General features: G+C 33.7%; 2 protein-coding genes across 2 annotated transcripts in view; one reads left to right on the top strand and one right to left on the bottom strand.

Annotated features, from left to right (window-relative positions):
• LOC308431924 (olfactory receptor 4F3/4F16/4F29-like) overlaps positions 1-13,075 on the bottom strand; it is a gene marked incomplete at both ends in the record, with an annotated part of 138,684 nt that overhangs the window by 35,100 nt on the left and 90,509 nt on the right. The gene's annotated exons all lie outside the window — the stretch shown is intronic.
• Positions 11,392-12,330, top strand: LOC308431563 (olfactory receptor 4F3/4F16/4F29-like; the record flags this gene model as incomplete). Its single annotated transcript, XM_080931084.1, has 1 exon — positions 11,392-12,330. One exon carries the CDS (start codon positions 11,392-11,394, stop codon positions 12,328-12,330), a length of 939 nt encoding a protein of 312 aa, XP_080787210.1.

Raw genomic sequence — 13,075 nt, 5'->3', positions numbered from 1 at the left:
GGTCTCTGTGTAGTTTAGGAATGAGGGTATTGTAGCCCCCCAAAAATGAGTTAGGTAGTGTTCCATCTGATTATATTTTGTAGAATAGTTTGGGAAGTATTCGTATTATGTCGACAGTAAATATCTGATACAATTCTGCACTAAACCCATCTGGTCCTGGGCTTTTTTTGGTTGGGAGGCTTTTGATGACTGCCTCTATTTTTTTTTTTTATTGTGTATAAAGTAAGGTTTTTTTTAAGTTGAACAACTTTTTTTTTTAAAAAAAGATAAATGTACAGATTTTAAGCATTTTTGCATAAAAGTATACGAATACTTTTTTGTCAGTACTTGATTTTTTTTAAAGGTTTGATAGTATGCATTAAAATCTAACTAGTTACAATGAGCATAAAGTACATGTAAAACAAAATGTAACCAGGAAATAGTCAGATTTTCTTGGTGTGTAAAAATTAAGCATAACAACTTTTCATTTTCTTTTTTTTTTTGTTGGCCTTTGATATTCTTGAGCTTCCTAAAGTCTGTGAATTGTTTCTGGGGTGTTCAGAGCCTTATGGGGTTAGTATCCAATTATCACTGACTGTATATTATGTTTGCTCTTTTGTGACTGGGTTACCTCACTCAGGATAATATTCTCTAGATGCATCCATTTTCTTAAGAATTTCATAGTCATTGTGTCTGATAGCTGAGTTGTACTCCATTGTGTAAATATATCACAATTTTTATTTCCATTCATCTACTGATGGAAATCTTGGTTTTTCCCAGCTTCTGGCTATTATAAATAGGGCTGCTTTGAACATTGTGGTACATGTGTCTTTGTTATATGTTGGATCTTCTCTGGGGTATGTGCTTAGAAGTGGAAAAACTGGGTCTTCAGGTATTACTATGTCCAAGTTTCTGAGCAATTGCCAGACTTATTTCCAGAGTGGTTGTATCAGTTTGCAACCCCACCAGCAGGGAAAATGTATTCCACTTTCTCTGCATCCTGGCCTGCATCTGCAGTCATCTGTATTTTTGATCTTAGCCATTCTGGTTGGTGTGAGGTGGAATCTCAGGGTTGTATTGATTTGCATTTTCCTGAGTCCTAATGATGTCTAGCACTTTTTTAGATGCTTTTCAGCCATTTGATATTTCTCAATTGAGAACTTTGTTTAGCTCTGTACCCCATTTTTAATAGGGTTGTTTGATTCTCTGGTCTCTAACTTCTTGATTTCTTTGTATACCTTGGATATTAGGCCTTTATCTGTTGTGGGGTTGGTACAGATCTTTTCCCACTTTGTTGCCTGCCATTTTGTTTTCTTCACAGTGTCCTTAGCCTTACAGACACTTTGCAATCTCATTAAGTCCCATTTGTCATTTTTTGACCTTAGCGCATGAGCCATTGGTGTTCTGTTCAGGAATTTTTATTCTGTGCCTATGTGTTCTAAGGTTTTCCCTACTTTCTCTTCTAATAGTTTGTGTACCTGATTTAATGTGGAGATTTTTGATCCACTTGCACTTGAGCTTTGTACAAGGACATAAGAACGGGTTGTTTTCATTTTTCTGCATGCTGATTGCCAGTTGGACCAACACCATTTGTTGAAGAGGCTGTTTTTTAATTTTTTTATTGAATGTTCAAAGCTCCTTTGTGTAAAATCAAGTGACCATATATTTGAGGGCTCATTTCTTGATCCTCAATTCTATTCCATTGTTCCTTGTGCCTATCTCTGTACTAGTACCATGCAGTTAAGCACAATTTCCTTGTAATATAGCCTTAGGTCAGGGATAGTGATTCCTGCAGATTTTTTTTTTGTTGTTTAGGATGAATTTTGCTATTCTACGTCATTTGTTATTCCAGATGAAATTGCACATTGCTTTTTCCAACCCTATGAAGAATTGTGTTGGAATTTTGATGAGGATTGCATTCAATCTGTAGATTGCTGTTGATATGATGGCCATTTTTACAATGTTGATTCTTCCAATTCATGAGCATGAGAGATGTTTCCATTTTCTAAGATCTTCCTCAATATCCTTCTTTAGAGTTTTGAAGTTCTTGTCATACATGTCCTTCACTTGCTTAGTTAGAATCACTCCAAGGTGTTTCATATTGTTTGTGACTATTGTGAAGGGTATCTTTTCCCTAATTTCTTTCTCCACATGTTTGTCCTTTGACTAGGCGAAGGCTACAATTTGTTTGAATTAATTTTATATCCAGTCACTTTGTTGAACTTGTTTATCAGTTGTAGAAGCTCTCTGGTGGAATTTTGTGGTCACTTACGAACACTATCATGTCATCGGCAAACAGTGATGTTTTTATCTTTCTTTCCAATTTGTATCCCTTTGATTTCCTTTTGCTCTCTAATTGCTCTAGCTAGGATTTCCAGTACTATTTAGGGGGAGAGTGGGCAGCCTTGTCGAGTCCCTGATTTTAGTGGGATTGCTTCAAGTTTCCCACCATAAGTTTGATGTTGGCTGTTGGTTGGGAGGCTTTTGATGACTGCTTCTATTTCTTTAGGTGTTAAGGGATTATTTAGATAGCTTACCTGATCCTGGTTTATCTTTAGTATCTTTCATGTGTCTAGGAATTCTTTCATTTTCTCCAGATTTTTCAGCTTTATTGAGTCTATGCTTTTGTAGTAAGATCTAATGATTTCTTGAATTTCTTCAGTTTCACTTATTATATATCTACTTTCCTTTCTGATTTTGTTAATTTGGATACTCTCTCTTTGCTCTCTAGATAGTCTGGCTAAGGGTTTACCAATCTTGTTAATTTTCTCAAAGAACTAGCTTTCTTTTGTTGATTCTTTGAATGGTTCTTTTTGTTTCTATTTGGTCTATTTCTTTTCTAAGTTTGACTATTTTGCCATCTACTCCTCTTGGTTGTTTCTGCTTCCTTTTGTTCTCGAGCTTTCAACTGTGATGTCAAGTTCTCAGTGTATGCTCTCTCCAGTTTTTATTTGGAAGCACTCAGAGCTATGAGTTTTCTTCTCAGTACTGCTTTCATTGCATCCCATAGGTTTTGGTATGTTGTTTTCGTTTTCATTAAATTCTAGAAAATCCTTACTTTTTTCCTTTATTTCTTCTTTAACCCTGCTATCATTTAATAAAGCATTGTTTAGTTTCCATGTGTATATGGGCTTTTTAAAATCAGTTTTGAACAAGGTGTCATGAGGTGCTGAGAAGTAGGTACATTCTTTTGTTTTAGGATGATATGTTCTGTAGATATCTATTAATTCCAATTGGTTCATAACCTCTGCTAGTTTTACTGTGTCCTTGTTCAGTTTCTGTTTCCATGATTTGTCCATTGGTGAGAGTGGGGTTTTTTGGGCTCCCACTGTTATTGTGTGGGGTGCAAAGTATTATCGAGCTTTAGTTGGGTTTCTTTTATGAATATGGCTGCTCTTGTATTTGGAGCATATATATTGAGGATTGAGAGTTTCTTCTGACAAATTTTTGTTGTAATGAGTAAAAAGTGTCCTCCCTTACCTTTTTTTTTTGATAACTTTTGGTTGAAAATCTACTTTATTCGATATTAGACTGGCCACTCCAGCTTTTTTTTTGGGGCCATTTGCTTGGAAGTTTTTTTTTTCCAACTTTTTCTCTGAGATAGTGTCTGTCTTTGTCTCTGAGATGAGTTTCTTGTATGCAGCACAATGTTGGGTTTTGTTTATTTATCCAGTCTGATAGCCTATATCTTTATATTGGGGAATTGAGTTCATTTATATTAACAGATATTAAGGAATAGTGGTTGCTGTTTTCTTCTATTTTTGCTTTTAGAGGTAGAATTGAGCCTGTTTTTCTTCTTTTTGTTTTTGTGCTTAGTTATTTCCTTGTTTTTACTGGATGTAATTACCCTCATATTATTGGGTTTTCCACCTACAATTTGTTGTACTGCTGGATTTGTGGTCAGATATTGTGTAAATTTAGGTTTGTCCTGGAATATCTTGGTCTCTCCATCTATGGTGATTGAGAATTTTTTCGGTATATCAGTTTAGGCTGACACTTGTGTTCTCTTAGGGTCTGCCTGATGTCTGTCCAGTTTCTTCTAGGTTTCATACTTTCTGTTGAGAAGTCATGTGTGATTCTGATTGGTCTGCCTTTATATGTTACATGGCCTTTTTTCTTTACTGCTTTTAGTATTCCTTTTTTGCTTTGGGCACTTGGAATTTTGACTATTATTTGTCAGGAGGAATTCCGTTTCTGGTCCACTCTATTTGGAATTATGTAGGCTTCTTTTATGCTCATGGTCATCTCATTTTAAGGGTAGGAAAATTTCCTTCTATGATTTTATTGAAGATATTTACTGTGCCTCTGAGTTGATATTCTTCACCCTCTTCTATTCCTATTATCCTTAGGTTTGGTCTTCTCATTGTGTCCTGGATCTCCTGAATATTTTGGGTTAGGATCTTTCTGGCTTTTTCGTCTTCTCTGACCATTTTTTTTTTGTTTTTTGTTTTTTGTTTTTTGTTTGTTTTCTATATTGTCTTCGGCCCCTGAGATTCTCTCTTCCATCTCTTGTAGTCTGTTGGAATTCCTTCTTCAATTCCTTCATCTCTTTTGTTCTGTTTTTCTCTAGTTCTTTGATTTCTTTGAGTGTTTTTCTTGTTTTCTCTTTAAAACCTTCTATTTCTTTATGCTTGCCCTCCCTTTCTTGTTTAAGTATCTCTATCATTATCTTGAGCTATGATTTTGGGTCTGAGTCTTCTTTTTCTTGAGTCTTTGGCATTCTACTGTTTGCTTTGATGTGAGACCTGGATTCTGGTGATGCTAGGTTTTTTTTTGGTTTTCATCGGTTAAGTTTATTTGCTTTCCTCCTGCCATCCTGTTGTCTTTGATTTTAAGTGGTCTTGTTGTCAGTGATTGGTTCCTGTCTCTTCCGTGTTCCTGGCTTGTGTCCCTGGATCTCTGCTGTCTCCGGTGGCAGAAGGCTTGAGTGTTTGTTTAACATATACAGGCCCTCTGAGTGGAAACCGTGGCCCTACGGTAGAGTTCCTGCTTCCCTATTCCTGCTTCCCTAAACCACTGGTAAGGGTGCGTGCTTTTTGAGAGCTTGGGCCAGACCTCTCTGTGCCCCAGCTACTTGCAGAGCACTCTAACTAGGCCTGTGTCCCTGGATCTCAGCTGTTCCTGGTGGCAAATGGTCTGAGAGTTTTTACCACATGCAAGGGCCGTCTGGGTAGAAAACGAGACCCTATAGCAGAGTTCCTGCCCCCCCCCCCGAACAAATGTGGGGACACTCTTTCTGCATACTCGGCCCAGACCTTTTTGTACCTCAGCTTCTTGCAAAGCAGTCTCACCAGGCATGTGTCCCTGGATCTGCACTCCTCCTGGTGTGTTCTCCTTTCTACGAAGGACTGAGGCATCAACCTTCTGGCCTTCTTTTTGAGCTTAATAAATTCTGTGGATGGTTTCTTGGATATTGGGATCTCCTTGATTAATAACCTCTGTTAGTTTTATTATTCTCTGCTGAGATTCTGTCTTGTTGTGTATTTTGTTGAGGGTGAGGTGTTGACGTTTCTTCATTTGATTGTTTCCTTTGTTGCCTGGAAGATTTTATTTAGATAAAATTATATTACTCGATTGTTGGCTTTTGTGCCTGTGTTATAGAGGTCCTATTATAAAGTTCTTATTTGTGCCTGTCAGTTTATGTGTTCTTCTCATATTTCCTACTAGCAAATACAGGGCATCAAGTCTGATGTTGAAGTCTTTTATCCACCTGGAGTTGAGTTTTATGTCTTGGTAAAGCTTTTTCATGTTGAAAAATTCAGGTTTTCTATTACCATCTGTTAAATATACTGTCTATTTTGGTTTATTTGTCAAAGGTCAGACTACTGTCATTATGCAGTTATATTTGGGTATTCTATTCTACTTTGTTCTAATGATCTATGCATTTGCTTTCTGCCTGTATTATGATGTTCCCTCCCTCTATGCCCATGGCTCAATGGTATAATTTGAAATTTGTCTGTTGATACTCTTTCTTCAGTATTCACTTTGGTTATCATAGTTTTTTTTTGTGCCTTTATATAACATTTGAGATTGCTTTTCTCTATGTCTGTAAAAATGGTACTAGTGTTTGTGGGGACTTCATCACATTTGTAGGTTAATTTTTGTAGGATATCCATTTTCACATTGGTTCTTCTGAACCATGGGAATGAGTACTCTTTCTATCTTCTTGTATAGTCCCAATTTCTTTTTTCAATGTTTTTGTTGTGGAAGTTATTTCTTTAGTTAGTCCTTCCCCTCCATTGCCAGATGCTTTTCCTTTCTTTCTTTCTTTCTTTCTTTCTTTCTTTCTTTCTTTCTTTCTTTCTTTCTTTGTTTCTTTCTTTCCTTCCTTCCCCTTCCTTCCTTCCTTCCTTCCTTCTTTCCTTCCTTCCTTCCTTCCTTTTTTCTTTGCTACCAGTAGAATTGTTTTCTGGATTTCTTTTTCAATACTTTTTTATTGGCTTCTAATTTTTTTGTATGTTAGTTTTGTATACTTTGTTAAATGTATTTTTCAGTTCTAAGAGTGTTTTAGTAGAGTCTTTAAGTTTTGTTATGTATTGAATCATGTTATTTACATGTAGGGCTTTTATAATACTTTGACTTCTTTTTCTATTAGTATTTCTTCTTTTCTTCCTTCCTTCCTCTCTCCCACCCTTCTTCCCTTTGTCGTTTTTTGCTTTGCTTTTGTGTTATTGATCTAGCTAAGATGTCAAGAATTATATTGAATTGAAGTGGAGAGAATTGGCACTCTAATCTTGTTTCTGCTCTTTGCCCCCTTTATGGTAGGTGTTTTAATTATGCTATTCATGTTTAAATTTAATATTTTCTGTGAATGTCTATTCACCTATATGTATATAAAAATTCTCAATTATATAATATATGAAATTGGAAGCTTCGTAAATATTTCTTCTTAAAACATATTAAAGTAATTAAATAACTGTTTGTAGTCAGGATTTGAGCTAATTATCTAAGTTAGATACTAATTATAATGTTTAATATTTACAACAAAATATTCAACAATATAATATTTCTGTTTTTCCTTTTTGTGTTTAATGTTGTTTCATGAAACCTGAAATCTTTTAGTTGCACTGGACAAAACAAGCAGTTCTCCAGGGGAAAAAATCTGAACTATGAGCACATTTAAAACTATCTAGAGTTTTCAGAATCTTTTGCTCATGGGTCTCTTGAGATTTGACTAATTAGCTTCATATATTTTATGTTAGGTTATTATTAGGTATTTTAGGCTAAAGAAATTAGGAAAACCAGTTGTGAAAATGCTTCCTCTTAGTGCAGGTAAAATGTACCGTGATGTTTAAGCAACCAGAAGTATGGCTTTATTTGTAAATATTCTTGTTTTGAAAACTCTATGAGAATGATTTATACTGTAAATGCTTTTGTTTATCTAAAGCAAAAGATAGGTATTATGCTGAAAAAGTAATTAAATAGCACAGAAAAATAACTGTAATTATTTTGATATATAGTAAAAAGTTAATTGGATTTGTTTTTGAGCTAGAATAATGTATCCAAAAATATAAAAGACACTAGAAAACATCAAGCAACTTTGAAAAACTTTGAATATATTCTAGGGGTAATTTTTCAATACTTAGTCATTTTGTAATATCATTTAGAGCATATGAAAAGAGAATAATACTTACAAATCAAAAATTAGATTTATTTTTTATATTTTCTCTTGTTTAAAAAATTTATTTATTTTTATTTTGTGCATTTTTATGCTTTTATATATGTATGTATACTTCTTGCTGGTCACTGCTGAGGAGGCCAGAAGGTTCTCCAGGATCTAAAGTTACAGAAAGATATGAACTGTCACTAGGGTGTTGATAAGCCTAATCAGTTTTGTTTCTAAAAACAGAAAGTGCTCTTAGTCATTGAGCTATCTTTCCAACTCCATCTTCTGTGTTGCATGCACTTATTTTATTTCCTAATTATAAGTAGTTAGTTAAAGAGTTTTAATAAGAGCTATAACTTTCCTTTGTTATATTTATACTCATAAGTAGTTATTTGAAAAGCATGTAGAGTTACTTATATTTTTCTCAATAATCAATAGAAACTGGGGTTTTAATTAAATAGAAGATTTTGAATTATTCTGGATATAATGCAGGTTTCACAACAAATTGATAGGTAAAAGTTCAGAGTTTGTCTTGAGGGAATAATGAACTTACATATTAAGCAAAACAGGAGTAAAAATATGCACAGATGATGTTTCTGATGTGTGCTTTGCTCAAACTTAGCCGATGAATGTAGGTTACTAAACTTATGACCCTGTATTAGGAACCTCTTTAATAAATATTTCCTTTAAGAAGTAGGAATTAGAAATCTGTCTTGGAGGATTCTCATATGACAGATTTAAGGCTATGTGGGGGACTACTCATGATATGCAACAAAGACGTTAGTCTGGCCTTTTGCACTGTGAGTATTCTAACAGTTGTAAATGAATGTGCATTATATGAAGAATGAGAATGATTTTAAGATACAGACAAGTGTAAGAGAAGATCATTTAACATATCCCATTTTGTGGGTGTTCCTCTGTGGGTGTTTGTGGCTTATAGGTAAATCAGCACCATATTCTTCCCTCTGCATTTACAGATGTCATATGAGTCTTCTTCTGAACTTATTTTCAGTTACTACTCTGTGCCAAGTGAATGTATCAGGTCTCAAATTTTATCAACTTCTAAATTCTATATTTTGTATAACTACAAATCATTCTCTTCTAAATTCAACATTCATGGGGTTTTATGATGGTGATGAAGATTGGCTGTCCAAAAGAGAAATTCACAGTGGATACAGGTTCATTTGTATGCCTCCTACAGCTTTGGTACTTGAAAGGTGCTTGAAGTACTCTGATTGGTTATAATTATTTAGTTTTAAAAGAATTTTCAAGTGGAAACAAAAGTGAACAAATTATCTTTTACTTAAACTTTGCCCTCCAAGACAATGCATACTTTTCAAATTTTGTTGTTTTTAAATTTTTCTTTTTACACCATTTTCTTTTTCTTTAGTGTTATGATCCTTTTACATTTTTCTCTGTCACTTTAGAGCTCTGCACAGTTTACTTTCTTATCTTTAAAATTATAATCATAAATATTTTCATGTGTATTTGAAATAACTGAAACATATGTATTCTATGTTTCAGCAAATATTTATATACAATATGGTGTGATTCTGAGTTTTAAGATGGATTACACAAGATACAGGTATAGTCCTTAAATCTATTGGAGTTGAGTCTAGTTGAAAAGAAACATTGAATGTGTTACATTTAATTAATTATTAGCATAATAGAGTTTTTTGAAAAAATATATTTAAATTATGTTGATAGTACATTCTGATTACTAAGTAACTTGAACACTATTATTATTGAATAGGAGAAAGTTAATATATTTTTAATATCTTTTATTAGAAGGGGAGAGTTAGTATACTTTGAAAGTTCTTTCAGAAATAAAATTTCATGCTCTGTTTCTTTGTTTTATTTATTTTATGTATTCCTTAAATCAATTCACAGAATCATGGAAAAACTAAAAAAATTTAACATCAATATTTGTTAATTATCTAATATAGAATACCAATATACTGAATATGTGGTTTGGAATACTTGCTATGTTTAAATTGCATCATAAACTGTTAATATTTAAATTTATACAATAAATTAATAACTATATATCTAATAAATTGCTAGTGCCTGAGCAATGAGTTTATTTTGTTTTTCTGAATTGAAAACCTGTATTTTGTTCATGTGCTGTTTATTCTATAACAAGGTGTAACCTATACTATAATGTGATATATTCTTTATTTCAGGTTTGGAAAAATTGCCTTTTGCCACAACCTGGATACCTTCTGAGGACTAACTTTTCTGTTTGTGAGGTGAGCTTTCCAGGGCAGTGATTCTCGCCTATGCATCATGTTCTATGTATAAATAGTTAGTTAGAAAGTGAAATCAGACATTGATTTTTTTCTATACTGAAGGCAATCACCTGAATCCAGAAATATTACATGGACCAGAACATGACATGACTGCCGCATACTTCAGTGTGTGGTCTGTATTTTACAATTCTATGGGTACAATAAACAGTTTTCTTGTTTTGGTTTCATATGGGAACAATTAATAACTAAATTATTGTGTGTATTTTTAGTGCACATCACTGTTATGTAATATATTAAGCTACATATAATATATAACAATATATATGAAGCTACATTATATATATTACACATATATAAAAATAACGAGCATACTTACATTGAGAGAGAACATTGAAAATAGCTTTTCAGGAATTGCCAAGCATGCAACTATTATCATTGTGTATATTCACCATAATACCGTAGATATTCAGAAAGGAACCACCGTATGAATAGAGCGTTTGGATTTTTACTAACCACCATCATATTCTTGCTTCATGCCCACTCTCCACATCATTTCTGTCTGTCCCACCATTATATTCTTTGCTTCTATAACTCTGACTTCTTCAGACTTCATATGTTCAGAAGATCTTTCAGCATTTGTTTTCTTGTGCCTCCATTTCATTTAGCACAATTACTCCCAGGTTCATTAATGTTATTATGAGACCTTAAACTCCCTTCATTAATAGTCTACTGTATCTGTACTTGTGCGTATTTTTGTTTATTGCTATACATCCATAAAAAACAATTATGATATTTTAATATTGGTTACTATAAATGATGTTTCAATGATCATGGATCAAAGTAGGTTCATTTTTTTGGATGGTTAACTCCCAAAGTGATATTGGCTAATAATTCTCTAAGTTGTTTGCATCTTTCTATATATCTATGACTTTCAGTATCTTTCTGTCTCCCATTCCATCTCTCCAGTTTTCATCTATCTTTTCTCGCTATAATAATTTCTATTTATCCATTTTCTGTTTGTTCCTCTCCCCTTCTTTCCTTCTTTCCTTCCTTCCTTCCTTCCTTCCTTCCTTCTTTCCTTCCTTCCTTCCTTCCTTCCTTCTTTTCTTCCCTTTTTCCTTCCTTCCTTCCTTTGACAAGAATGAAATATAGGGCTCTATATGTTGGAAGACAGTGATTATATGCCAAAGCTTTATTTTAAAATTATTAAGAAATGGCTATATGCTTTCTTAAATGAATATAATTATATTCTCAGCTCTGTCCAATCTTCCACTTTTAAGGACACAACCCAAACCTTTTATTTTTAAATCTTTTATGAAAGCTATTTTAAGAAGAATAAAATGGTATTTCAGGGTGTTTGTATTTTGCAGCCCCTTGATAAGTAGCCATGTAAGCACTCGCTCATATATCTATTCATCTTTATGATAAAGGTTTATAGACAAATTAAAAAGGTTTTTATAAACTCAAGTTCTAACTTTTTGTGGATTGTTAATATAATTAGCATAACTTTCAGTTTCTTGTACTGCTGTCCTTTAGGTGGCACTGCAAATAGCAGAAATGGAAGGAACAAATTACTCTGTTGTGTCAGAATTTATGTTTGTGGGACTCACCAACTCCTGGAAGATGCAAGTTCTTCTCTTTGTGTTTGCCTCAGTGTTTTATATGGCTAGCATGATGGGAAACTCCCTCATCATTTTCACGGTGGCGTCTGACCCTCACTTACATTCTCCCATGTACTTTCTGTTGGCCAATCTCTCCTTCATTGATTTAGGTGTTTCATGTGTCACTTGTCCCAAGATGATTTATGACCTATTCAGAAAGCACAAAGTCATTTCCTTTAGAGGTTGCATCATTCAAATTTTTTTCATCCATGTTATTGGTGGTGTTGAGGTGGTGCTGCTCATAGGCATGGCATATGATAGATATGTAGCCATATGTAAGCCTCTTCATTATTTGACCATTATGAATGCAAAAATGTGCATTTTCATCCTTGTGGCTGCATGGGTGGTTGGCCTTATGCATTCTCTGGTTCAATTTGTTTATATAGTAAATTTACCATTCTGTGGACCAAATATTTTGGACAGCTTTTACTGTGACCTTCCTCGGTTCATCAGACTTGCTTGTGTAGATACCAACCAATTAGAATTAATGGTTTCAGCTAACAGTGGCTTCATCTCTGTAGGCTCCTTTTTCATACTGGTCATATCTTATATTGTCATAATAGTCACTGTTCAGAAACATTCCTCAGGTGGCTCTTCTAAAGCTTTGTCTACACTTTCTGCTCACATCTCTGTTGTGGTCCTATTCTTTGGTCCTTTGATATTTGTCTACACATGGCCTTCCCCCTCTACACACCTGGATAAGTATCTGGCTATATTTGATGCAGTTGGTACTCCTTTTCTGAACCCTTTGATCTACACACTGAGGAATCAAGATATGAAGACAGCTATGAAAAGAGTGTGCCGACAGCTATTAAAATATGGGAAAATCTCCTAAATGATTTCGGTGTGAACATTCATTGATGAATACAGTGTATAGTTCATCGAATTCAATGACGATTAATTTCCCTGATAGGACTTCTATACCTATATTGATATGTTGGTGGCTTTTGTCTTCTATGAGGAGAAATTTAAATTTGTCTAGACAACAAGAAATGAAGTTTATATTTTTGAGACAATGATTATTTTGATGCTGAATTGATTTAACAAAGAATATTTTTTTGTGAAGTAAACTTTAATTGTATGGAAGATGGAAGAGATTCTTTAAAGCCCAAAAAAAGAGAAAGATGTTTCCCCTTTTTGTCTCTGTCTGTCTTTCTGTCTCTGTCTGTTTTCTTACATGTAGGATTTAATGGGAGTACTTCATGGGAAATATACAAATTGACATTCATCTGGGTCTAATTTTCTATTTTCTGAACATTGCATACACTCTAGCAACTCTTTTGATTGTGATTATTCAAAATGTTTGGAATCTGCAACCATTACACATTTGATACAAAGAAATGTAGGCTGTCCAGTTAACATCATGACAGTCAAATTCATTTATGATTTTAGTTATTTACTTATTTATTTAGTGTTTTTTTATTTATTTTTGTATGTCTATGTCAGAATTCAGCACAAAATATATATGTTATTATAGAGCTGCAAATGAAACTATAGCAATTTTTCATCAGTTGTTAGTATCTCTAAGTACTTTACAGATATACCATGTAAACTAACTCATCCTAACACTATGGAACAGA

The sequence above is a fragment of the Micromys minutus genome (genome assembly GCF_963924665.1).
Source record: "Micromys minutus genome assembly, chromosome: 17".
NCBI lineage: Eukaryota > Metazoa > Chordata > Mammalia > Rodentia > Muridae > Micromys > Micromys minutus.
Note: the sequence above shows the minus strand (reverse complement) of the source record. Positions and strands in the feature narration are given on the sequence as shown.